At 29.3% G+C, this 26,615-nt stretch overlaps 1 protein-coding gene across 1 annotated transcript; it reads left to right on the top strand.

Annotated features, from left to right (window-relative positions):
* Positions 1 to 280: 280 nt before the first annotated feature.
* Positions 281 to 26,615, top strand: LOC135962848 (forkhead box protein F1-B-like). The gene is made up of 5 exons (XM_065514751.1): positions 281 to 449; positions 7,922 to 7,966; positions 8,454 to 8,530; positions 8,653 to 8,754; positions 25,863 to 26,615. The coding sequence occupies exons 1-5, from the start codon at positions 374 to 376 to the stop codon at positions 26,613 to 26,615; spliced, it is 1,053 nt and encodes a 350-aa protein (XP_065370823.1). The 5' UTR covers positions 281 to 373.

The raw sequence follows: 26,615 nt of genomic DNA on the forward strand, positions 1-26,615 counted from the left end.
GTAGGCATCTCAAAACTGAACACTGTTTAGACGATCGATCAACGGCACAGGCTCGAGTTCAAATGCAGGTTGTTTCACAGCTCGAGATGCATTTGCAAAAGGAACGTGACCGTTTACAGGCCATGATGCATCATCTGTATTTGACAAAACATTTCGTAATGCCTGAGGAAACACAGGTTCAAGTATTTTATATTATATACTTAAAAACCCAATACTAATATTTACAATTATTGGCTATTACTTTCACTACTAGGACAACATATCACATATCCGATATAAAAATGCTATTAGATCAGTATCTACCACACCGGATTTAAATAAATGCAATAGCAATAGTAACGATAACTCTGATGGTGGGAATGATCTGCAATCGATGCTGATAAATTCCGGAAATATGAACGCCACAAGAAAACGAATATGTGACAAGAGCCCATTGACATTAGCAGGCGGTAAGTTGTAGACACATGAAGGCATATAACAATTGTAGCCGATAAATGTAAAAAATTTTCAAATAAATAACGGATTATTGTGATATTTACGGCCATTTTCACAATGTATGATTAAAAGTTAACGTGAACTTTAACCGCAAGTTAGGCTAATATGAATTTCACAATGTACAATTAATTCATAACAACAAAGTTGCTGTTAAATATAACCGAATAAATTTCGCCGGTTAGCATCTTAATTGTAAGAAATATAATAAAAGAACATGGAAAAACATTTATATTTTTGTAATATTTATAATTTTTAAAAGTGTAAAGCGAAGAAAAATAAATTTTGCACGGGGTGATCCATATACCACCCGGATATTGCACTTACAAACCAAACAACAAATGTGCACTTTTCCTTGTTGGTTTTCAGTAATTGTTGTTCAGTTTGTTCTGTAAATTTTACAGTTAGGTACCTTAATATTTTTGAGTTTTATACGTTTTTTTATTATACCACTAAGAAAACACAAATTATTATTATTTTTTATGCCGTCTTTTAGACAATTTTTTATATTTCAATCTTTCATTACACTATTTTTCGTAAACAAATGTATGCATTATTGCCATACTTTCTACTAAATGCTTTGGTTAAGTAATCAAATGATGGTGAAACGTAAATCGGTAACCGTTGGTTAAATGGTCCCCGTTAAACAAACCGACAGTTAGTTAATTTTCCGGTTAAAATGAAATAATCGTACATTGTGAAAATGGCCGTTAATATAATAGTCTAACCCAGAGACCAAAAATAACTGTTATTCAATTTTTTGAGACTGAAAAAGTTAGGCATAAATCAATGAATAATTTTTACGTTTTCAAATAAGAGTTATTAATAATAAATATTTTTTTACGTTGCTCATAACTTTTATTTTCTATTTATATTTTTTTACGTTGCTCATAACTTTTTTTTTCAATTTGTATGTTTTTAAGTTGCCTAATAAGAGTTATTCTAAAGAATATATTTTTTTCGTTTCTCATAACTCAAAAGAAGTTTCTTTTGCCACCTTGGTTGCATTTTATTAGTACATACATTGAATTTAACCTTTAAAGTCGCAAAAAATAAGCTTGGTATGAGATTGATGTTTTTTATTGTGTGTTTTTTAATTATGAAGAATTTTGTTTCACAATCAATGTTTTAGCAAACGCATTGTCCGCCAAGTTGCACCTTTTCTCAGTCAACAAAATACGCAAAGCAAAAAAATGCTCTATCAACAGAAAGCCGTTTAGCCGGCAGAGCATAGACAATATGAACCAATTTATTTAAAAATTGCAAAAGTATCCTTTTTATCTTCCTAATATTGCAAGAAGTCGGCTTCTACGTCCAGTATCATAGGTATAAAGCTCTCTATTTCAGCTATAGCTGCTAATAACTCTCGCGATGTATTGCCTTTGTCATCTTCTGAAGATAAATCCACTTCAAGTTCTCTAATTGATGTTCCGAACAACGATGACGTATTTAGATTCGTCGATTCGTCAATCAGAAAATCGGATATTGTTTGAAGTGGAGATACTTCAGGTGAAGTTAAATCGAAAATAAAAGTTATGAGTAACGAAAAAAAATATTTATTATAAATAACTCTTATTAGGCAACGTAAAAAAATATAAATCGAAAATAAAAGTTATGAGTAACGTAAAAAAATATTTATTATGAATAACTCTTATTGAAAAGCAAAACTTATTTTCATTGAGAATAACTATTATTTAAAGAAACAAAATAACAGTTATGGCTAAATTTGTTTTCGATATTTCTTATAACAGTTATGTCTCTGGTCTAACCCTGATTTGATTCAAATCAGATAATGTTAAATCGTGCCGCATGGAGTATATGCCGATTTGAAAACGATGCCAATGTTGTTTTAGTTTTTAATATGATTTATAAGACTAGACTATTATTTTACGAAATAGTCGCATCTTTTAAATAAATTTCAATTTGTATTGATAAACGAATTGTACTAAGTAAAATTGGTTATGTACTATTAAAATTTAATATTTGAAATAAAACAAGCTGACATACATGGTATATAATCGTATTAAATTCTGTAAATATAAATAAACTCTTATCAAAAATTTGTATTTTCATAATTTAAAATTGTTTATAAAATAGTGGTAACGGTATTTGCATTGTTATTACGGTAACGATAGCTTAAAGGAGCTGAAAGGTTACTTTAGAGCTTAACGGTAACCTTAAAATTTCTGTAAATGTGTAAAATTTTCATTCATAAAAATTTATATTCAACAACTGTATTGCTTAATAAAATAAAAAAAACTAATATAAAAATTTTGTTTGCCTTGTTTTTGCAAAAAGTCATCCATTATTTTATTTATTTGTTAAAAATTTTAACATTTGTAAAAGAAGTTTTATATACATATATATTTCATTCTGCTAAGTTCTGAAAGTTTTACTAAAATTTGAAAACGTTAAACCTTAAATCGTGAAGGTCAATAGTAAAATTTTTCAATATTTGGAATTTCTAATTTAAAGATAGAGAAATGTTATTTATTTTTGGACCGATTTTGATAAAACTTAAGAAAATTATAAAATAAATTCTAGTATTTATAATAACAGCACAAAAATGGAAAGTAATCCTTGTAAATGCATCTCAAAACTTCAGAGGACTTGCGCCACGTCTTAACCCCAACCCATTTACATAAAATTTTTTGAGGATGATTTTTTGACCACTGGCAAAAATCCAACTTTCGTTTCGCATAAACATTGTTTAATTTAGTGTTTAATTTTTTGAAAAATCACGAATTCCAACAAAACATCGTTTAAGATATACTCAGTAATCTAAAGAAAAAATGTTTGATGAAAATATGAAGAACTTGCTCGACATAGCGAATAGAAATCCTTTAAATCTATTATGTATTGAAGAGGATAAAGAATTTTTCAGAAAGCCGAGTCGGGAGGGCAGTAACGTTGGAATTGACTTGAAACTACCTGCAGTATAACAGAGAGTTGAAGCAGATATGATGAAATATAATGCACAAGGTAACGTATATAAAAGGACTATAACTGAGGAGCCGCAGAACAAAAGGTACTATTTTGCTCATTTACAATTTTTGGCAAATTTTGGTTTATTTATTTTGCCCCTTATCTTATGTATCTTACTATCATAAATCACAACATTAAATATTCAGGATATTTAATATAAAACCACTTTTATATACGTTAAAAAAAGAAAAAAAGTACATTTTGTTAAAAAAAAGAACAAAGTAAGTTTTGTTATGTGTTTTGTTAAGTGATGTATCCAGAATTTGGCCAAAAATCGACAATATCCCGATAAAAACAGAAAAAAAAAATCGTGATTTCGAATTTAGTAAATCGCCAAAAAATCTAAAAAAATCAAGAATTCTAATAGTAATTTTTGTATATAGTAAACGAAAACATAACGAGGGCTTATATCGACAGTATACATACACCTTATTGAATGTATGCCCTCGATACAGTTTTTTCTATTTTACTTACCCAACTATAGTTATCCAGATATTCGGAAAAATCATCCATGTAACTTATTATCTATTGTTCTTAACAAAATTTGTCCCAAATAGTTTAAATAGCTATTTCTTCAATCTTTCGAAAAAAAAAAAAAAAAATTTGGACTTTTTTCAAAATCAAAAACTTGTTTACCTTTTTTTAAAATGGGCCCTTATTTTCAAAATAAAGCTTAGGTCTTTTCCGTGAAGAGCTGTTTTGTCGCTTAGTGGGATGCGAGTTGGATACCTATCAAAATAAATGTTTTGTAACTGAGGAAATAAAATTTTTGAGTTTTTGGCAAAATCAAAAACATTGTTGACTTTCTTTCAAAATGGACCCTTTGGACGGAAGTTGGTCTGCTGACAGCTGGTGGAAAACCGAAGAAATTGTATCACTTTTGCCTTGAAACCGGATACGAAAAGTATCACACAATTCGGACAACTTTGAAAGAATATTAGAATATGTAATATAGTATTTATGCATTTGTCCCTAAATGCCTCTAAATTAACCGAATTAACTGATTTCCACCATCCTCTACATTGTCGAACAAAAGTGCATCATATGCTGAACAAGAAAAATCTATATAAATAAAAATCAAATGTCGTTCGTTGGTAATTGCATCAGTAGAGAACGGAGCTCGATCTGTGATCACTCATATTTCTGACAAAAATCGATTTTTTTATATAAAAAACTCAAAATATCTAAATTCGCTAATAACTTGGAAAATAAGCGTTTAATCAAGAAAAGCAAATCGATCTGTGATCATTCATATTTCTGAACATAATTGGGCTGATTAGATCGAGTGGCAATTACCAACACCAATGCAAAGCTTTAATTATGCGAAGTATTATATAATCTGTCATTGATTCTATTGGAAGACAAATTTTTGTAAATTAAAAATGGATGGTAAAAGAATCGCGCATTTCAAGTTACCATTGAAAACACAATTTTCCAAAGATCATATAAAGAAAAATTATTCAATGGGTAAAATACTGCAAACCTGTAAAATTAGAGTGTGGGATGGTACACAAAAAACTTTGGAAGCTGTTGATCGTGTTGGACATAAGAAGCGATTCTAATTTGTTTGGAGGTGAATTGATTATGTTAGCAGGTTCTTTTTGTGAAACACATCCTGTGATACCAGATTCAACACCAGCTTATGAGCCTAATGCATGGTCAAAATCGTGATGTCTTTAGAAAAATGTTCACATATTAAAATTAACAACAAATATGAGTGTATTGTTGCAACGTGATGCTTCAATGTTTTCCAAACAATTGCTGGATTTGGGAAATGGAAAACTGCCAATTGTATAACTTTTCCTTCTGACTTTTGCAGCCTAACACAATAATATCGAACGAAATTTCAAAAACAGACAGTGAGCGTGCTTTATTGGCAGCCAAAAATATTGACGTTAATTGTATCAATAGCATAATTTTTTAATCGATTAATAGAATCGATGGCAAGTTAAAAACCTATAAATCCATCAATACTGTGTTAAATAAAGAGCAAGTCGTCAATTGTCATGTCGATTTTTTTTAATTCGCTAGATTTACCGGACTTTCCACCACATGAATTGATGTTTAAAATTGGCGTTCCTTTAATTTTACTTCGAAACCTTGATCTACACCACGACTTTGAAATGGTCTCGACTAACTGTAAAAATTTGAATGAACAACCTAATCTAAGCAAACCGGAAAATATAAAGGAACAGGTGTCTTGCTACCAAACATTCCTATTCACATGGCAATTGCGATCACAATAAATAAATTTCAAGGTTAGCCCCAGCAAGTATGCGCCCTAAATCTAGAAAATCCATGTTCCTCACCGATTTATATATCTAAGCGCCAGAAGAAAAACCTAAAAATATTGTGTATCCTTAGAAATAATTCATAAGAAAAATTGTTAATATTGAATAATTTCATTCCGCATTTACATTTACATTGCATGTGTCCAACGAAAGCTTATACTGATTTTTATACCCTTCACCTTCGTGAGAAGGGTATATATAAGTTTGTCATTCCGTTTGTAATTTCCACAATATAATGTTCCGACCCTATAAAGTATATATATTCTTGATCCTTATAGATAGCGGAGTCGATTACGCCATGTCCGTCTGTCTTTTGAAATAAATTTTCTGAAGACCCCAGATATTTTCGGCATCCAAATCTTCAATAATTCTGTCAGACATGCTTTCGAGAAGTTTCCTATTTTTGACCTACAGTAGCGAGCATAAAAAATGCAACGCTATGCAATGTGATTTTCAACAGCACTGATTTTACTAAAAAAGGAATCTAATTGTCCACAACTGCTGTTTTTATATTCTTATTGATCATATGAAATTATTGTATGACATTTTGTCCAATAGGATACATAATTTGTACATAAGTATAATTATAAAATGTTTAGTAAAAACAGTGGTGAAAAAAAATGCAACTCTAAGAAAATTTTCTTGATTTTTAAAATTTTGAAAAAAAAATAATTATAAAAAATTGCAAAACACTATAATACTGTTACAATACAGTAATTTACTGTTAATACTAATAAATTCAAGGATATGAAATCTACAAAGGATAACAGAATTAACGAATGATGTATTTTCCGTTGAATATGGTGAATTTTTCGAAAACCAAGAAAATTTTAAGAATTTTTATTTATTTTTTTTACCAATTTATGAAAAGGAAATCAAATAATTGCGGTGGTTTGCCTAAAACTGAGTGCACAAGTGCTCAAGATCAAAAGGATATGACTAGTTAATGTTAGAAGAGTGGTGAAATTTCATGCTAAAATAACATTTCACAATCATATGACATCATGTGGTCTTTAAAAATTACAAATAATGAAATCATATTCAAATATCCATTTGTTTTGGTAAGTAAACGAATTCCAAAACAGCGGAAGACAACTGTAAATAATATTAAATTTGAAACCGTTTCTATTTCATAGAATCCTATATTTAGCTTACATGATTACTAAGCTATCGCAATTTTTTACTATTTTAATTTAATATTTAAGGGAATATATGTGACCGTTCGAAACTATCAGACACGAATAAATTAAAATTACGTTAATTGACCTTCCTATCATACGCCTGCACCATTTTAAGCATAAAGGACCTGCTTCGAAAAGCATAGGCGCTTAATTTATTTTTGTAAATAATATATGGTTTATTGGATTGGTTTCTCCTTATTATATTTGCATCATTAAATTATCTTTTGAAGGTTGCAATAGTCATAAATGTCCACATGTGTTCGTTTGGGTAGCATCAAATATATGATGTCACCTTCCATGGATCAGGTAACACAGCCTTGATTACTTCAATGTCTAACATTTTACCTTTATTTCAATAAAATCCAATTCAAAACTAGCCATCCAAATTATTTCGGCACTTTAATCATAACACAATTCTTAATTATATTTAAATTTTTATAACGGAATAGGAGTATGGCAATTTTTGGATAAAATATTTATTCTTTTGAATTTTAATGTCCTTAAATTTGTTTGTATTAATAGTAAATGATGGTAGTGACACATTGCTATAATTTTTAGCATTTTTTTTGCTCGCACAAATTTACCACTAAAAATATTATAATATCATCAAAATAAAAAAAAAATTAAAAAACAAAATGAAATTTTTTAAAATTTAAAAAAATAAAAATTATAAAATTACAGAAAAAAATAATTTTAAATAACAAGTTTGTCCTAGTTTGTTACGCCAAACAGCAAGATTCAGACAATTCCCTAAATATTGTTCGTTTTGAAGCCATTAACTTGACTAGTAGAATATATAATGGAAATATACATCATATATCAATTCCAAATGTGTATAAAATCAAGTCTTTGTTAAGGAATTTTTAGAACTTTAAATAATTAAACAATCTTGGAAGACTTTTTGCAAAAACAGGGCAGACAAACTTGTATGTTGAGTTTTTAATAATTTGTATAGTTGGTTTATTTTTCCAGGTCTGCCATACATGCTGGAAAGAGCTGGACTTGATGTGCAACAAGGTAAATAAAAAAAAGCATTTGTTGCAAAAAATATTTATGATATTTTGCAACGTATGTTTAATTTCATAACAGACAGTAAGGAGATGTAAACATATTGAGTATTTCGGGGCTGAGTACTCAATAAGCTAATTATTTGAAGTACTATATACTCAAAATTATCTACTCAATACTTGTGTTAAATTACCTGTAGCTTGAAAAACAATCGAAACATTTTATAAAAATGTTCAGTTTATATTTAGTAGTTACGAATACAAATTTTAAAACATTTTATGAATGAATCAAACTTACAAAGCTGCATATTTTTATAAAAACAAGAGTTCTGATTCTGATTAGGAAGTTGAATATATTTTATTAAATAAACAACTTCTACAGTATTGAGTAGTATTGAGTGCTCAATTCAAAACACTCAACTTACTAACTGGTAGACGAAAAATATATGAAATATGTATTTCTCCAACTATTGAACACGTTTTTTCTCTGAGCACAGAAATCCAGCGAAATCGTGAATTTTATAAAAATGCTGATGTTCGACCACCGTTTACATATGCTTCACTAATTAGACAAGTAAGTACGTGAACCGGAAACTGAGTTCAGTCTGAATTACAGAGAATGAAAAAATAATGTGATTTACTACATACTAAATTTTATTGTAACAAATCATTTTTTTTTTTCAAATTATTTTTAAGTCGATTATTGAGTCACCCGACAAGCAGTTGACGTTAAATGAAATTTATAATTGGTTTCAAAATACATTTTGTTATTTTCGGCGCAATGCTGCTACTTGGAAGGTATGATATACTTAAAAAAAGTCTTTCATATAACACAAATATGTTTTATAATAATTTATTTATAATAAATTAGTGGCACTTAAACAGATTTTTTCATTTTACTCATTAAATATTGACACAATTGCATACTTTGTTGAAAGCATATAGAAAATTTTCAAAATTGTCTATTTTGAACCAATAATATAAACTCAGAAAACTTTAAAAATAATTGATAAAGCATTCAAATACTTCTGCAGAGCTTAATTAAAGTACTGCACATGTTTAACATTGAATTGCTTAACATGGTGACAAGTATCACCAAGTAGCACAGTGGAGGAATAAAAATTGTATCGAATCTGTAATTACATACTGAACAAATAGTACGAGTGTAATAAATCTTCTCATGACTGAGCAGCAAGCAGTGTTGCCAATTCTTAGTGAACAAAAAGGGCTAAATACTTAGAAAAAAAGACAACAAAAAGTGCTAAAAAGTGGCTAAAAAAGGGCTAAAATTTTTAATTAAAAAAATACATACATATGAACATTTGACACAAAAAACTACTTAAAATGTTACATTTGGCTATGCCGAATAGACAAACAAAAATGTAAGAATATAACACGCGTTCAAATGGAAGAAAATAAGAATGTTGATCCTTAACTTTAAAATAACGTAATATGTGGCCACACTATATCATATACCGATGTTTTTAAAACCTCATATTTAATTGATTAGTATTAGGGTTTTCATAAACATGTAACTCTAGGCACGGTTTTTATATGAAAGACAAATTATGTATAAAGTAATCTTTTGTGATAACTTCGAAATCGATGGAGAATATTTCGATAAGTGAATATATGGCAAATATGCCTCTCAAGTAATGCAGAAAAAACTACATATTCTAAAAATTATACACGTCGTCGGACAGAACTGATTTTCATTGACAAAAATAATTTAATTTAATTTAGTTAATTTAGTAGTCGTTTTCATTTTACCTGCTTATATTTATGAGTCTAATATATACTTTTATGACCATTTAACTATGGGTGTTCAAGAAGTTATCTGTACATTCAAAAAATACAAAAATATCTCAATCCTTGCAAAAGTTACAGTCTTTGCCGTTGAAATACAATTCTGAGCAACCATGCAAGAATGCCACATGTATTTTGAATGCGTCCTTGATGCAGATAATAAAATGCTTGAGCAAAAATTTAAAGATATAATTTTGAAGAATGCACTATAGGTTAAATGACTACTTTTTCTGTGCTAAATTAATAACGACTACAAAATCGTGGTATTCAAACCAAAACCTTAAAGAATTTCGAATGTAAGAATAATTCTATTAAAAAATGGAATTTAACCCACCAACGACCAAAAATTAACCCATTTACAATCATTAATGCATTTATTTACAAACATTTTGTAAATTTAAATCAAAAAGGTCCTCTTCGCTTTCATTAATTTCATTGTCTTGGTGGCTAAAGTGAAATTCTTCCATGGGTTCACTGCAACATAAAATTTGAATTACTTCTGGAAGAAGTGTGGAACGTCTCCGGTTTTGTAAGCGCCTATCTAAAAATGATGTGGAAATTAATGGATCTGAGGTATAGCTTAATATTAATTCGGAGCTTAAAAAATATGTCAGAAAAAAACCTCCCCACTATGGTGGTGTAGGGTATAACAAATTTATTGTTTTCGTTATATGCTTCTCCACTTCATCTGAAAATATGTTTACTTCAATTTTGTCCACTACATGTTTGAAAACGGCATAAAATTTTTCTTTTTTTGAATATTCGTTAAGCCAAATTTCAAACAATAACCTAAAAAAGATAGTATTATTCGAAAACGGCTAAAAATGGCTATTATACATATGTAAATGAAAATTGGTTTATAACATTTCAATATATTCATTTCTGATTTCATTTAATCTGCCGAACTTTGCCGAAATTTTAAAAGCTTCCACGAAGCAATACAGGCTTTTCAACAAAATTTATTAAGTAATTACGATGCAATGTCTTTGACTGTTGTCAAATGGAATTTAATATTTACCAAAAACAAAAAGCTGCCTTAGTTAATTTGGAGTATTGGTTACAAAATGGCATTAAAAAAATTGCATTTGAAAAATTGGACTTTAGCACAGTTTTGGTAGCCGTTTAACCTATAGTGGAATGTATGGAATGTTCCAACAATTTGTATGTACTTAAATTGTTTACTGGTTCAACATGTTTAGTTATAATATTCCTGCCAATTTTTTTGAACTGATTTTACTAATTTTTAACAGCAAAAATTTCAGATCATTAGAGTAAATTATAAGTTTTGATTTAGCCATAAAAATGGCTAAATGAAAATAATAAAGGCTAAAAAATGGCTAAAGGCTAAATTAATTTTTTTGTGGCTAAACAAGATTGAAAAGGGCTAAATTTAGTCAGAAAAGGGCTAAATTGGCAACACTGCTGAGCAGGGGAATAACTAGCTCTCTTAATAGTCTTTCGTTGTAAGCGAAATTAAAAACGATGTCAACTTTCCGCTTTTTAGCCGATCAGTGAGATTGTACTATACATATGTACTAGAGTGTCCATTAGAATAAAATTTTTTGAAATGTTGACACGGTACCCCCTGAAAACTTTCGTAATGACCTAAAATATCGAAAGTCGGCAACCCGTGCCGACTTTCGATTTAGTTTTGAGGTGCATTTTCAAGGGGAAAAATGCATTTTTTTAAGTTTTTTAAAAAATTTTCCTATTAAGTAATTACTTTTGCTATTTAATTTAAAAGAATCTAAATGTGTACGTAATTATCGTTCTAACGAGATATAAAAGACAAAAATAGGTTAAAAAATGTTAAGGTTATTAAAATATCGCCAGGCCATTAACGTGTCTCAGGCCACTAAAACAATAAATGTAGGAACAAAATTAACATATTTTGAGAAATATTAAAACAAAAGTTTATTCTTACTTAAAATATATCCATTAGAGTGGCTCAATTTTTTTCTCTCAAAAAATTTAATTCTAAGGGACACTCTAATATGTATGTATAATAAGTTTAGGTTTATTACAAAACTCATCAGAACAATATATTAGACCGTTTTTGCTAATAGCGGCTTTAAATGTTTTTAGATTAGATTTGTTTGCAATACTTATTTTAAACAAATTGATTTTTTGTAATTTTTTCAATAAATAAGTGTTTACCTACCCCTATTTAAGAAATTTAAATAAAACGAAGTAATGTATTTACTTTAATTTGAAAGCTAACTTTATAGAAAATATAAAATAAAATTAATTAAAACAAGTAAGAAAGTATAGTCGGTCAATCCCGACCATATGATACCCTACACTAATGACATGACTTCTGTGTATATGAAACCTATTTGTGTTGAATTTTATTTGAATATGAACATTTTTAAGAAATCTATACTCATTAAAATGATTTTCGGATCGATCATCACAAAATTTAGTGACATGAATTTTGTATATTGGGCATTTCATGTCAAGTGAACCAACTTTTGAAATCGATTTTGATAAATATTCCACTCGCATCCAACTATGCGACCAAATAGGTCTTAAAGGAAAAAACATAAGCTTTCATTTATGCAAAAAAAAATTCACAAAATTGTAATTCTTGTATTGTATTTTCACTCGCATCCCATTAAGCGACCAAAAATATCTTAAAGGAATAGACCTAAGCTTTCTTTTGAGCAAACAAAATTTTTTAAAAAAGGGCCCATTTTGAAAAAAGTTAGATTTTGCAAAAAAAAAAAGTCAAAAATTGTATGTCTTGAGTTACAAAATATTTATTTTAATAGATATCCCACTAAGCCGCCAAAAGGGTACATGTTGTAAAAAAAAAGTCAACAAAGTTTTTGATTTTGAAAAAAAAAGTCTAAAATTAAATGTTTTGAGTTACAAATAGAGGTTTTCACGGGAATTCCCGGGACGACAAATCCCGGGAATTCCGCATAATTTTCAATCCCGAAATCCCGGGAAATTGTGCGAGAATTCCCGGGAATTGTTTTTCTTAGTTTTATGTGATTTTTTTGAACTTGACTTTCTCTGAAAGATGCTTAAAGCTCCAAAAAAAAGTTCAGAAGATTCATACATCAAACATGATTTAACCCAAATTGACCAATAACAAGTTTATTATTCAAATTATTCCAAAAACTCGTGAATGCTCATGGCTGTCACAGAATTATATTCCGATCGAAACTTTCAATGGACTTTGAAATATCTATCATTATCTATCCATATTGTCTATATTAATGACTTAGTAATCCAGATATAGATAAAAAATAGGTCAAAAATCTAGGTTGTCCCGGTTTTTTGCTCATATCTCCGTTATTTATGGACCGATTTTGCTGATTTTAAATAGCAAACTTCTCGAAAGCATGTCTGACAGAATTATTGCAGATTTGGATCCCGAAGATATCTGGGGTCTTCAGAAAATTGATTTCAACAGACAGACATACAGACGGACATGGCTTAATCGACTCCGCTATCTATAAGGATCCAGAATATATATACTTTATAGGGTCGGAAATGAAAAATGTAGAAATTACAAACGGAATGACAAACTTATACACGAAGGTGAAGGGTATAATAAATATTTTTTGAAAAATTAACAGAATTAATTGGAATCTAACGAAGGTAGAACTAAATCTAATGAAAATTAAACCATTCCGATACAAATCGAGTCAGTTTATCTCTTTATATTAAATTTTTATTGTATTTTTTTATTTGTACACATTAAAATTAAAGAATATTTATATCTATATTTTTAAAATGGAATAATTTGTTGTAGGCGGGAATTCCCGGGAACCCCGGATATTTCAAAATGAATCCCGATTTCCCGGGGAATGAAAAAATGCGGGAAAAGGAAAACTCTAGTTACAAAATATTTATTTTGTTAGATATCCCACTAAGCGGCCAAATAGGTCTTCAAGGAAAATATCTAAGCTTTATTTTAAGAAAAAAAAAAATTTTTGATTTCGGAAAAAAAATATTAAAATTTTTTGATTTTTTTTTTTAAATATTTTTTTTTTGAAATATTGAAGAAAGAGCTATCTAACCTATTTGGGACATATTTTGCTAAGAACAATAGGTAATAATTTACATAAATAAGGAAAAAACACCAGCTTGACCAAAATGTAAAATTTTGACACCCTCTAACTCAGGGAGTTCTCGACCGATATTTTTGAAAATTGTGTCTGAATTACTATCTAATAGAACTAAACTTGGTGCAAATTTCATCCCGAACGGAATTTATCGATTTCAAAAGTTGGTTCACTTGACATGAAATGCCTCATATATTAAATAAACTAATTATTATAAACTGATGTTGTTGATTGGCAGCGGGTGGGAGTCGAACCAAACTACCATATCATGCTTAATGATCAAACACGCTTACCAATTGGGCCACAACACCCTCAATGTACTGACCAGATGAACATACGTACCCCAGCCAATTGACATTTGAACTCATTGAAAATACACCAGTAGACTGTAGCACTACTAACTAGATAGGTGTAGTTTACTTTGACTTTTGAATTGGTGGAGACACCATGCGCCAAAGTGGGGTATAAGAAGTATTAAAAATGATGTAAAATTTGAAAATTAAAATTTTTGTGTTTTTACTAACCTTAGACTGGATTTTTGCTAATAGCAGAACCAAATATTTACCGATTTTTTGAATTAACAAAAATTTAGTAATAAAAAAAGTATTTTTTTCGAAAAAAAGTACATATATATAAATAATGTATTTATATTTTTCTGAAAGACAACATTTAAGGAAATATTATAAAAGCAAAATAATATCAGTAATACGTATTACTGCGTAGTTCAGAGCATTCCGAAGTAGACCAACTTTTTATGTAAATTGGTACTTTAGACAATATTTTCTATAATCGCATAGTTGCTTTAAAAAAATTAAAACCTCTTTTGTATGCCCCAATATTTTCTTATATATTTTTCAAAGGGAATTTATATCCCGGACCTCGGTACTGTCAACAGGGTCAAAAATCTAAAAAACAATTTTTGGGATTTTTGAAACGTTTTTTGGGAATTGTAGATTGTCATTAATAATTCACAAATTTCTTTTGGACTTTTGGATTTTGGTTAAAAGTTTCTATACATATAAGTATAAAATTTTATCAAAAACGATTCATAAACAAAACTTTTATTGCATTTTAAACCTTTAAATTTTCAAAAAAAATCAGCTACCATTTTTTATTCCCATATTTTTAATCGTTTTTTTTTTTTGATTCTTAAACATTTTATACATCTTTGAAAAGAAAACATAATTTCCTTTCTTTTCTACTAGTTCTACTAATTTTCAAATGCGAATAACTCGTAATAACTCCATATATACAAAGATCTTTCAAATCGAATCGCGAACAAAAATTTGGCATCATTTTTAATTTTTGATATACCCGAGGTGCCCCACTTTGGGCCATTGTGGGTCACCTTGGTGTTTTAAGCTCAAATTCAAAACTTAAACTTATCAACACCTCCTGTATAGCCATTAAAATCGGGCTATTCATTAGAAGTTACAGATTTATTTACATCTTTTTTTTATTTAATTTTACCCTCTTTTTAATATTCAGAACATTAAAACGCATCTTTTGGATGCTATGTATTTCTATAACAAATTTGACAAACAACTTTTTTTTGATACAACATATTGTCCATCGATGACAAAATATTAATTTGTTTTTAAAAAATTGGGAAAATATGCTTATTGCATGCAAAATGTGTGATTCGGATTGGTCTACATGGTATGCATATAAATCCGCCCCCACTTATAATATTAGACTCAAGCTACGTATACACGGTTGTCCGAAACATGCTCAGAAAATGGTTAACACAACCATGAGAACTTATGTTGAGACATATGGTTGTTAACCATTTATTGAACATTTTCTGACAACTTTATTAGAATATGACAACCGTGTATTAGAGGACTCAGTAATGATTTTTATAAGATATAATGTGTAGGTGTGGCAAGATTTTTACATATATAGAGTACAATCTTTAAAATTGGATTGAAATTAGAAAATTGTCAGTCTTTCATTTTCACATCCATGCGCCTAACTTTGGTTGCTTGTGACCTCAGCCCCTCTCAGCTTTACTTCTTCTATAGCCGTGTACATTTTTATTAAAATCGATGTATACGTTTACAAATTTACAAATTTATTTACACTTTTTTTTAAATTCCTCCACTGTGCGTTAATTAGTCAATTTCCAAAAAATATTCCACTGTCTGACCTAAATAACTAAAATAAATATTTACTTTAGTAAATCGATGTTTTCAACAAAAAAATCTGTAAATTCTTAAGAAAAATATTGTGCTTTAGTCTGTCTAACCACTAATTGAGTGGAAATCTTTAATGGTCAATGCATATAACAATAATCATCAACCATTATTATCCTAAAACTGAATTATTGTTTTAAAATTAACCAAATTTGCAAAGGTCGGTGAATTGAATAAACGAAATAAAAATAAAAGATTGTGGGAATTTAAAATTTTCTTATTTCATATTATTATGATTATTAAGAAATATTTAAAATCCTACCAGTTTCATATTAACCAAGTCGGAGTGTTATATTCGGCTGTGTCGAATCTTATATACCTTTCACCTTCGTAGAAATGCAGGTATTTGTGAAAAAAATGTTTTTAAAACTCCCGTTTTAATGAGAAAAGTCATTAATATTTCCAAAATCTGAGCAAATGAATGCTTAATGTCTTGACTATATACTACATTAATTTATATATTTACTTAAATAGGATTTTTCCGTATATTTCAGACAGGGACAGACTGACATCACTAAACCAATTTCTGCTATCTATAAATGTTCAAAATATACATATCTATGTATATGGGGTCGCAATTGAGAATTATAGAAATTGCTACTCAAGGTGAAGGGTATAAACTAGTTTTCCAAAAAGCTAGTAAGACAAAAATATTGAAAGTATCAGTGTTGTCAGGATTTCTTCAAAAAGCTCGATCTTCTGAAAAAGCCAACCACAAACCAACTACAAATTCCCGTTATTTGAAGTTAGATTTCGAAGACAACATATATTGTTTGATTTATTTACAAGATTTAAATAAGATTTGCCTTACTACGTCCAGAAAATATATATATATATATTGAGATTTGATAAAGAAACTTTAAATAAAAGTTTATTTTAGAAATTTTTGGTAATTATTCGAACTCTTGTTTTATTTATATTACTCGTAATAATTCAAAGAATACCATTTCAACGTAATTCAGAAAATTGGAATGCATTTTCTACCCTGCCAAGTGCAAGATCTTTTGTAAATATCATATACTTACTAGCTGACCCGGTGCGCTTCGCCACCCCAATTAGAAGAAGGAAATAGTACTATTAAGTCTCTCTTTGTGAATCTAATTGTAATTGTCTAGTAGTTTCATATTTCTGGGTCCATTATTATAGAAAATGCTAAAGAAAGTTACCATTCAGAATCATCTGTGCCTAATTTAAAATTTTTAGGTTTATTATAAAATATTCAAAAAGTACCATTGCAATAACGAAATAGTACCAGTGATTATCACTTTTGAATTCGCCTTCACTAAACTATAACCCAACTAATTTTATTTCTAAAACACTTAATAAATAATAAATTCTAGGTCCATTATTATAGAAAATTCAAAAAAGTTCCCATGAGAATAAAGAAAAAGTACCATGAAGTATGCCCTTGAATTTTCACTCACTTAGGACCATATACGCCTAATTTCATATTTCTATGTCCATTATTACAAAAAATTCAAAAACTATATAAAACGTACCAAAAAAGCCCCCACTTGTGGTGTCCCACTCACTCGGGTCCATATAAGCTTAATTTCATCTCTTAACTTCATTGGTGGTTAAATTACAAAAAGTACCATTCGAATAAAGAAAAAGTACCAAAAAGTCTCCCCCTAGAATTCTCACTCACGTAGGAACATATACGCTTAATTTCATGATTCTAAGTCCATTGTTATAGAACATTTAAAAAGTACTATTAGAAGAATAAAAAAGTACCTAGTTCTCAGATTTTACTACCTAAATATTATCCCCTATTCTTAATACTAACTTCACTCAGATACATATCAGATAACTTTAATGTCGATAAGTGAAATAATTTAAAATATCAAAAAAAGTACCTTTTCCAGTTTGAACACCCCTCAAGTTTTAAATTTAAAAATAATCCATTTTTCCAAAATTGTTTATGCTACAGACATGTCTCAAAAGATTAAAATCTGTGTTAATGTGCCCAAGAAAAATATGTATGTTTTAAAAAAAGTATCAAACTGATTTGGCCCAATATACACCTTGGCACTCGAGTTCTAAATAACACCCTTTTAGTTAATTTTTCTATGAAACCAGGAACCAATGTTAAAAAAAATATCAAAATTTGCTTAATAATTTCAAATAAAATGTTTTTTCCCGATTTTATCTTCTTTTTGGTACCTTTTTGTGGGAGCTCATAATAAAATATTCGTATGTCTATGTCAAATTATAGAAAAACATATTTTATGAAAAAGTACCAAAAATAAACACAATATTTATCCCTTAAGGGTTCGAATTTCCAAAAAGTACCAAACATATCTTTTGGTATTTTGATGAGTAAAGAATACGTTTTAAAATTTGTTTCTATGTTTGGTTTGAAAGATACATAGGGTGCCAAAAATGTACTAAAATACAGTTTTCTCCCCTAAAATGTTCGAATTTCCAAAAAGTACGAAACTCCTGTCAGCTTGTTTTTAAAATGGAGTAACATGCAATTTTAAGTTTTTTTTGTATCTTTATTAGTTTTATTCTTATCTGATCGTTTTGGGGAGGTAGGAACCCACAGTTAAAATTTCATGATTCTAGCTTCAGCCGTTTGGGCTGTGCGATGATGAATAAGTCAACCAGTAACGTTCAATTTAAAAGTGAAGTATTATGCAGAGTGTGCCAATCGGCCACATATCAAACACATTGCGCGTAGGTTGCAAAATCAATGAATTGCAGGGCACACATTATAAACACAAGTAAATTTCGTCTAAAGCTAAGTACTCAGTTCAAAATTTCGTGCGAAATGCTGTCAAACTATATACATATGAAATATTAGGTATGAAATATTTTCGAAATCATTTTCCAAAAGCAGTAGCACTCTGTTCTTTTTGGGAAAAACTCTTGACAATATTGTCGATGACGCCCTTGGCAGGTTAGAATATGCATTCCAATTTGCAAATTTTCTAAATTACTTTAAAATGGTATTATTTGAATTATTAGAGAGTTATTATAAAAAATGAACTTGAAAAAAATGAAATTGTTCGTAGTTAGTTGAAAATTCATATTTATATATACAAATTAAAAATGGAACTATTAAAAATCAAAGAAGATCTAGTTTTGAAAACTGGCAACACTGGTCTCCATTAAAAACCAAATAAGAACAAGCATTATAATATTGTTCATTACAATCATGCTACGTAATTCTTTTTTTTCATTTTATATATGTTTGTATTATATAAATATTTATTATAATTATTTTACTAGTCTAATTGCATGTGCATGTTTAGTTTATATACTCGTATGTGTATATCAATATTATCCGAATAATTTGATTAAAAGTAATATAAAAATATTTGGAATATTGTATTAGAATGCGGTTAGACACAATTTATCATTGCATAAGTGTTTTATGAGGGTTGAAAATGTAAAGGGCGCTGTATGGACAGTGGATGAGTTAGAATTCTACAAACGCCGCCCACAACGTTCAACGACTGCAGCTGCGGCCGCCGCCGTTGTATTTGCGTCATCGTCCACATCATCATCGTCGTCTTCCACAGCGAATGCATCATCTTCCTCTTCAATTGTTGGATTAATGAACAATAGTAATGTTTTTGGTTTTGGGTATGTTTTCAACTCCCACGTACGTCAAATTTTGGCAATTTATTTTTTATTCCAAAAAAAAAAACACTAAAATTCAAGAATTTTTCTTCTTGTTTCTTCAAACATTTACTTACTATATTTTTCTTAATAATACAATTTTTTAATATAAAAAAACCTTTATAGTTAACGTAAACACTACAACTACATTTTTAATAATAATTTGTTACTAATTTACAATGGTAAGCTGCTGAAGGTCATTCCCATCAGATAAATTTCCACAAACACATATAAAGAACGAACTACATCCGTATTAAATATGTAATATGGCGACAAATGTCACAACAGATACATATATTTCGATATCTTGTCGTATTCTTGAGATACGTAAACAACTCAAAACAGCTGTGGCATAGCGCAGTATAAAGATATATGTATATGTTAGAGTGACAGCAGATTTTTTATTTTTTTAGATTTCAAAGAGTGCCGGGTGGAATATTGTGACACTAGGCCTAAGAGTTAAGTGCTGAAAATTTGAGCCAAATCGGACAACGATTTCTGGACGCGCATCGAGGTCAAAGTTCAGATATATGCAAAATTTTACTATTAACTTAACTTTCTGAATTGTTTTCTAGAAATATGTAGATTTATTTATATTAATGAATATTACATTAATTTTTTTTTGAAATTAACCCTGTAATTCCTTTGGGTCAAAATTACAAAAAAAAAAACTGTATTATCGCCAAAATTCAGTTTTTGTAAAAATGTTGCTACTAAATACTTTTGCAATTGAATGCAAAAGAATCGAAATGTGTACGTAATTATCGTTGTAATGAGATATAAATGACAAAATTTGGTTAAAAATGTTAAAGTTATTACAAATTCGCCAGACTATTAACGTGTCTCAGGCCACTTGAACAAGAAATTTAGAAAAAAAATTAACATATTGACCATTATTAATTCGTACGGCATATTCAAATAATTATTGTGTAACATCCCCTTTAGCGTCTATCACGGCTTTTATTCTTCTACTCATTGATTCTACCAATTCTTTGCATTCATCTGGGGTAATGGAGTTCCATATTTCTTCTATTTTTTTCTTCAATTCGGAAATTGTTTTTTGGGGCTCATTCCTGAGGCGTCTTTTCATAATTGCCCACACGGACTCTATCGGATTAAGGTCCGGACTGGATGATGGCCACTCTACAACATTTATATTGTTATTTAAGAAGCACTGTTTTGTAATTTTAGCTGTATGGGCTGGTGCCCCATCTTGTTGAAATGTGTATTCACAGAATGAACTAAGATTTTCAACTGATGCCATCAAATGTTCCTCAAGTATATGTATGTATCGAGCTGAATTAACAGTGTTTTCAATAAAACAGAGTTGTCCAACACCTTTAGCCGACATGCAGCCCCAAATCATTACACTGGCTGGAAACTTTACTGTTCGTTTTAGGCAATCTCTGTGATAGGCTTCATTTGTCTTGCGCACAACTTTAGTTCGAGTGTCTCCTATCTGCAATTCGAACTTGGATTCATCACTAAAAATTACTGAGTTCCATTGCCTTTGTGTCCAGGATTGTCGTTCCTTTGCCCATAACAGCCGTTTTTTCTTTTGGATAGCAGTAAGCAATGGTTTCGACTTAGCCTAAAGATTAACCACATTTTATAGATAAGCTTCCACATATTAATCCACATATAACTTACCTTGTAAAATCCATAGTTTTTTTATATGTTTTCGGGTTGTTTCCCGTCCAACAGATTTACTAATTGCTGCTGACCACTCAACACTTAAATTTCTTACAGTGTCTCTTCTATTTTTTTTAACTATTTTTTCCAACGACCTAATGTCGCGTGCGGTTATTGACGATATATTTCCTCGTTTTTCTACATTATAGGTAATTGAATTGTTTTTCTTATAAAATTCCACTATACCTTGTACACTTGATTTAGATAAATTTAATTCTTTTCCAATTTCTTGGTAACTTTTTCCAATTTTAACTTTATCAATTATAAGTTTTCGAATATCGTCCGATATTGGCTTCCCGCGCACCATTATAATTTTTTAATTGTCAACAATTTAAGAAAATAGTGTGAATCAAAATTTGAAAGATTGTAATTGATTAAAATTGCTAAAAAAGAAACATGAGCCAAAAATAACGGAACTTTTTATACCGTACGAATTAATAATGGTCAACTTAGAAGAGCTGCATTTTAAAGTACTTAGATTATAAAGGGTTGCATTTAAAGAAACATTATTTCCAGCATAATTACTTCTTTGCATATTTTGGTACTTCTTTTGAGAATCATAATTAACAAAAACTTAATATGAATAATTCAATTTTGAATGCGGTACATGTAAATGATTTAATTTTTTTTTTAATTTTACCACCGTACGAATTAATAGTGGTTAGAGTAGTATATCTGTATTTACTTGAGTATGAGTTTTTGTCTTCGTAGGATACCGTTAACCTATTCGCAGGTATGGCCAGACAAATTATTTTTTTTAACGGCTGTTTCTAATCTCCATTTTCAAATTTTTAAAAATTTTGTTAAACAAATTTCAGAATTTTTTGATCATCACATTGGGATTTATTGAGATCATAATATGGAATAGAAATATGAAAAAATTATGTCAATACCTCTTAAAGTTTTTCCGTACCTGCGATTGAAATTTTGCGATTTTCAAGAAAAACTAATTTGTTGTCCATATTTTGGCGAATGAGCCCAATTTCCTTACTGTTATAAATTTTAAGTGAAACATATTCATAATATTATAGTACTGGTAATTTTAAATATGGTCTGAAAGTTTTACTAAAATCGGAAAACGTTAACCTTTAAATCGTGAAGGTCAAAGGTAAAATTTTTCAATATTTGGAATTTCTATTGAAAAGATTGCGAAATGCGAAACTTGAGGAAAATATAACATAGAGTCCAGAATTTAAAATAACAGCACAAAAATGGAACTTAACCCTTAGAAGAATTTGGGTTCCAAACAGTGTTGCCAAAACATTATTGGGAAAAAATGCTAGATTTTTCTCAAAAAAATGCTAAAAATTTTAAAAAGGTGCTAACAAAAATAAATAAAAAAAAAATTGACTTTATAATAACTCTGAGATCTGTATTTCTTTAAAATTCATTTTCATACTTAAATATGAATATAGAAATTGAAAATACATCTTTTCTTAAAAGAAAAATCAAAAATAAAATGTTGAATTCATTTTTAAAAACAAAACTCGGAGGTAAAATCTTAAAAAAACAAAAAGTCTTTAAATTACTATTTTCATATATAAATTCATATTTTATCACATAAGTTTTAAGATCACGAAAATAATTTGATGAATTTAAAAATTTCAATCATTATCATCATTATTATTAATTTCAGATAATTCGTTGGGACATCATTGGTAACAACACATTCCGCTTCCTTTTAATCCGTATCTAAAATGTTATTAAATTATAGCATAAAATTAAGAAATCAAAATTTAACAATAAATTCTTACCTAATTGCTAAAAACAGAATTTACTGTCCGTAGATGTAATCGGTTTCTTATATTTGTCTTTACGATGTTCATTTGACTGAACACACGTTCAACTTCCGCATTAGACCACGGAAGACTGAAGGCCGAACTATAATATGCATAAGCTAGCTTAAGGTAATGTCATAACCGAACGAAAAGTCTGTCAAATGCTTAAGAAAATCCGAAGAAACTTTTAGATGACCATAATGTACTTAAGTGCAAATGGAGCTAAAGTTCCATTTGCACATTTATGTGCAACATGCAATTAAAAAAATACGTATTTCTTATTATTTTATCAAAATAAATTAATTTTCTTCATCCTTTTCATTTATTTCTCTATTTTCTTTGTATAAAATAAACAAACAGCTGATTCCGTACGGAATGTGCGACCAGCTTCGCACTTTGCTTAAGCAAATAAAATTTGACGAAACTCTCTTAAGTACATTATAGTTTGTCACATACATTTTATATGTATTCGCACAGTTGCTTAAGCTGACTTAAGCTAGTTTATGCATATTATAGTTGGGCCTTGAGAAGTTTTAAGACAAAATTAGTAATTTCCTCGAATCTCTTGTTCACTCCGGCATCTCTACATGCTTTTACCTCTGCCCAGAAAGATACTGTGTTGTTTTTATTAATCCATTTTATATATTGAATGTTGGAGTATTGGTCAATTATTTTTCTAATTTGTTCTTCGCTAATACAAAGTAATTTTAAAATTGGTAAAATTTCGCTTTATTTTTTCGAATTTTACCTGAGTTTTTTAATTTTTCCACATGCATTTCGAATTCATGACCAAGACAGCTGTACAAAAATTTGATCTTCGAAATCGTCGTATAATACATCTATATTTTCGTTATCCAATATCTTTTTTAAGAATGTTAATTAATAGAGTTATTTATTTTAAAATAAAAAAACATATTTTTGTGGAAAAATAATTAAAGTTAATTAAAAAATGATTAAAATACACAGAAAAAAGTTTCAATATAAATATTATGATTTCATTTCATTGATTTCAATTCATAGCATTTATAAATAATTTCTTAAATAGTATGGCTTTTTAAGAAAAAGCTTGAAAAATATTATTTCAATTTCATTTATATTTTTATCTTGTTCAAAAATGTTTGAAATTTTTTATTTGTTTATGATTTTCAGCTACTAAATGGAAAAATATGCGCGAAATTCAATAAATTTAGTAAAGAGGATGAAATGCCTTAATGTTTATGGATGTTTTATTATGATTAATGATATTTTTTAAGTTTCAGATATTTATAATTCATCTTAAAATATTTGCCAATATATGGCTATTATACATGTTCTTATTCTGAATGAAAATAGTTTGGGGAAAAAAGTCATGTTCGATTCACAATATTTATTACAAATTCATTCCAATTATGAATTTATTTTTTCTGTGTACCAAAAATTTAAAAAAAAAAAATGACAAAAAAAATGCTAGAAAAAAATTTAAAAATGCTAAAAAAAAAGAGCTAGGTGCTAGATTACTTTTTTTTTGGTGCTAAATGAGTTTAAAAAGTGCTAGATCGAGCACTAAATGTGCTAAATTGGCAACACTGGGTCCAAATGACCCTTAAATTTTAAAATAACGAAAAACGCAGACATTTTGACCCCAATATTCCACCCGGCACTCTTCAAAATTTTAACAAAAAATGTTTTCAATACAACTGATTGTCACTCTAATATATGTATATCGGACCACACTTTATTTTCATATTCTTGTTTATCTTTATTGAATTCAAAATTAGTATGTATTAATATTTAAACATAAACTAAAAATAAAGTTATTATTGACAGTAATATATGTACATCAATAGAAGATCATATGTTAACTGCATTATCTTACCATAACCGTTTACAAATAAGTCATCACTACAACCAGGGACCGTAACAATTATGACTTTTTTCATAAAATTCAAATTTGTTCGAGTAGAAATAAAAGTTATTTTTGTACTTTTATTTTTTCGATCATTATGTTCTGCTTCTAAGAAATTCAGAAAAGATGTATAATTGTAATTCATTATTTTTTGATGGGATGCTTCGTTGAAACAGTTTATGGTTTCAACTTCTTTTTTTCCAACAACCTTTACATAAAATAATGAAAATAGTCAGTGGCGGGAGTTCTGCATCCCTGGTTCACTAATTTCTTGGTCAGTTATCATATGTTTAAAATTATAGTTTTCTTTGAATTTAACGTTTTCATATACCAAAGTAAACATTTTGGGCGTTTACAAACGAGATCACAGATTTTCTGTAGCTATTACAGATTTCCCTGTTTTTGCAAGTATTTAAGTACTTCCTATCTATATTGATGACCTAGCCGACCTATGGTTAAAATGTTAGATTAAAGAAATTTTAAACTGAAACATTTTAAGATTTACAAGTGGCGTGAGTTAACTCAATTTTTCTCGTTTTTTTTTACTTAACAACTTTTTCCTATATATAGTATATATATCTATAAATTTTTTTCTATATCTGCATGAATTTTAAATTTTTTTTCATTAATTTCTTTCCGTCATTTCTTATACCGTCAATTTCATTAAATTTGTTTGTCTCTCTTTTTCTTGTATTCTATTTTATTTTTTCTTTTTGCTATTTAAATTATATTTGTATAATTAAATCTAAATATATATATATAAAAAAACAACGTTTACGCTTCCTAACTGGGTCTTGGCAATGCCTCTGATTTTTAAAAAATAACACATTTATGGACATTTAAATAGAATGCTATACGCACTAATTTGTCATTGCATAAATGCTTTGTACGTTACGAAGATGACTTTGGCTCCTTTTGGATGGTTGACGACAGTGAGTTTGTGAAAAGGCGTCACTTGTCGAGAGGCCGTCCGCGCAAATATGAGCCGTCTTCATCGCCCAATTCAAATTCGCAACAGTTTGGCAGCACGATTGCCACGACAGCATCTAGCGATGTAGTCGATGGCGGTAGTGTTGTCAACGATCCAATTGCCAACAGTCCAGATTCATCAACTACTGCTGGCTCCTCGTCGCAACGTCAACGATGTGCCAACAGTAGCAGTAACCTGTACCACAGATATGGCAACAATAAAAGCGATGCTAGTGAAAATAATGGTGGTAACGACGACTACGATATCTGCGAAGTTAGCCAAAGAAGTCCAGCCGGGTGTCAGACACACACGCACAGTAGTGGTCCTAGTAATAGTAAACAGTACTGTGGCTCAAAGCAACGTCCCCAGCTGCAAGGTTCGATTATAGGCATTGCAATCAAAACGAATTTAAATTCACTAATCGATCACAATCATATGGCGAGTCGAACGAACTCCGCTGGTGGCGGTGTCGTAGCTACAGGAACTAATCCTGGCGTCGGCGGCATTGGTGATATTGGCTCCGTTGGAAGCTTAAACGTTGACAACCATAATAAGGACCCTTTACATATTGCCACCAACATGACTGTTGAAACGGATGACACTAATGGATACGATTTCCATACACAGTAA

The sequence above is a fragment of the Calliphora vicina genome, chromosome X (assembly GCF_958450345.1).
Source record: "Calliphora vicina chromosome X, idCalVici1.1, whole genome shotgun sequence".
NCBI lineage: Eukaryota > Metazoa > Arthropoda > Insecta > Diptera > Calliphoridae > Calliphora > Calliphora vicina.

Coding starts and splice junctions, on each gene's coding strand:
- LOC135962848 (XM_065514751.1), top strand. CDS start 374: ATGCTGATAAATTCCGGAAATATGAACGCCACAAGAAAACGAATATGT. Junction 7,967..8,453: donor TGGACTTGATGTGCAACAAG/GTAAATAAAAAA, acceptor CTCTGAGCACAG/AAATCCAGCGAAATCGTGAA. Junction 8,531..8,652: donor ATGCTTCACTAATTAGACAA/GTAAGTACGTGA, acceptor ATTATTTTTAAG/TCGATTATTGAGTCACCCGA.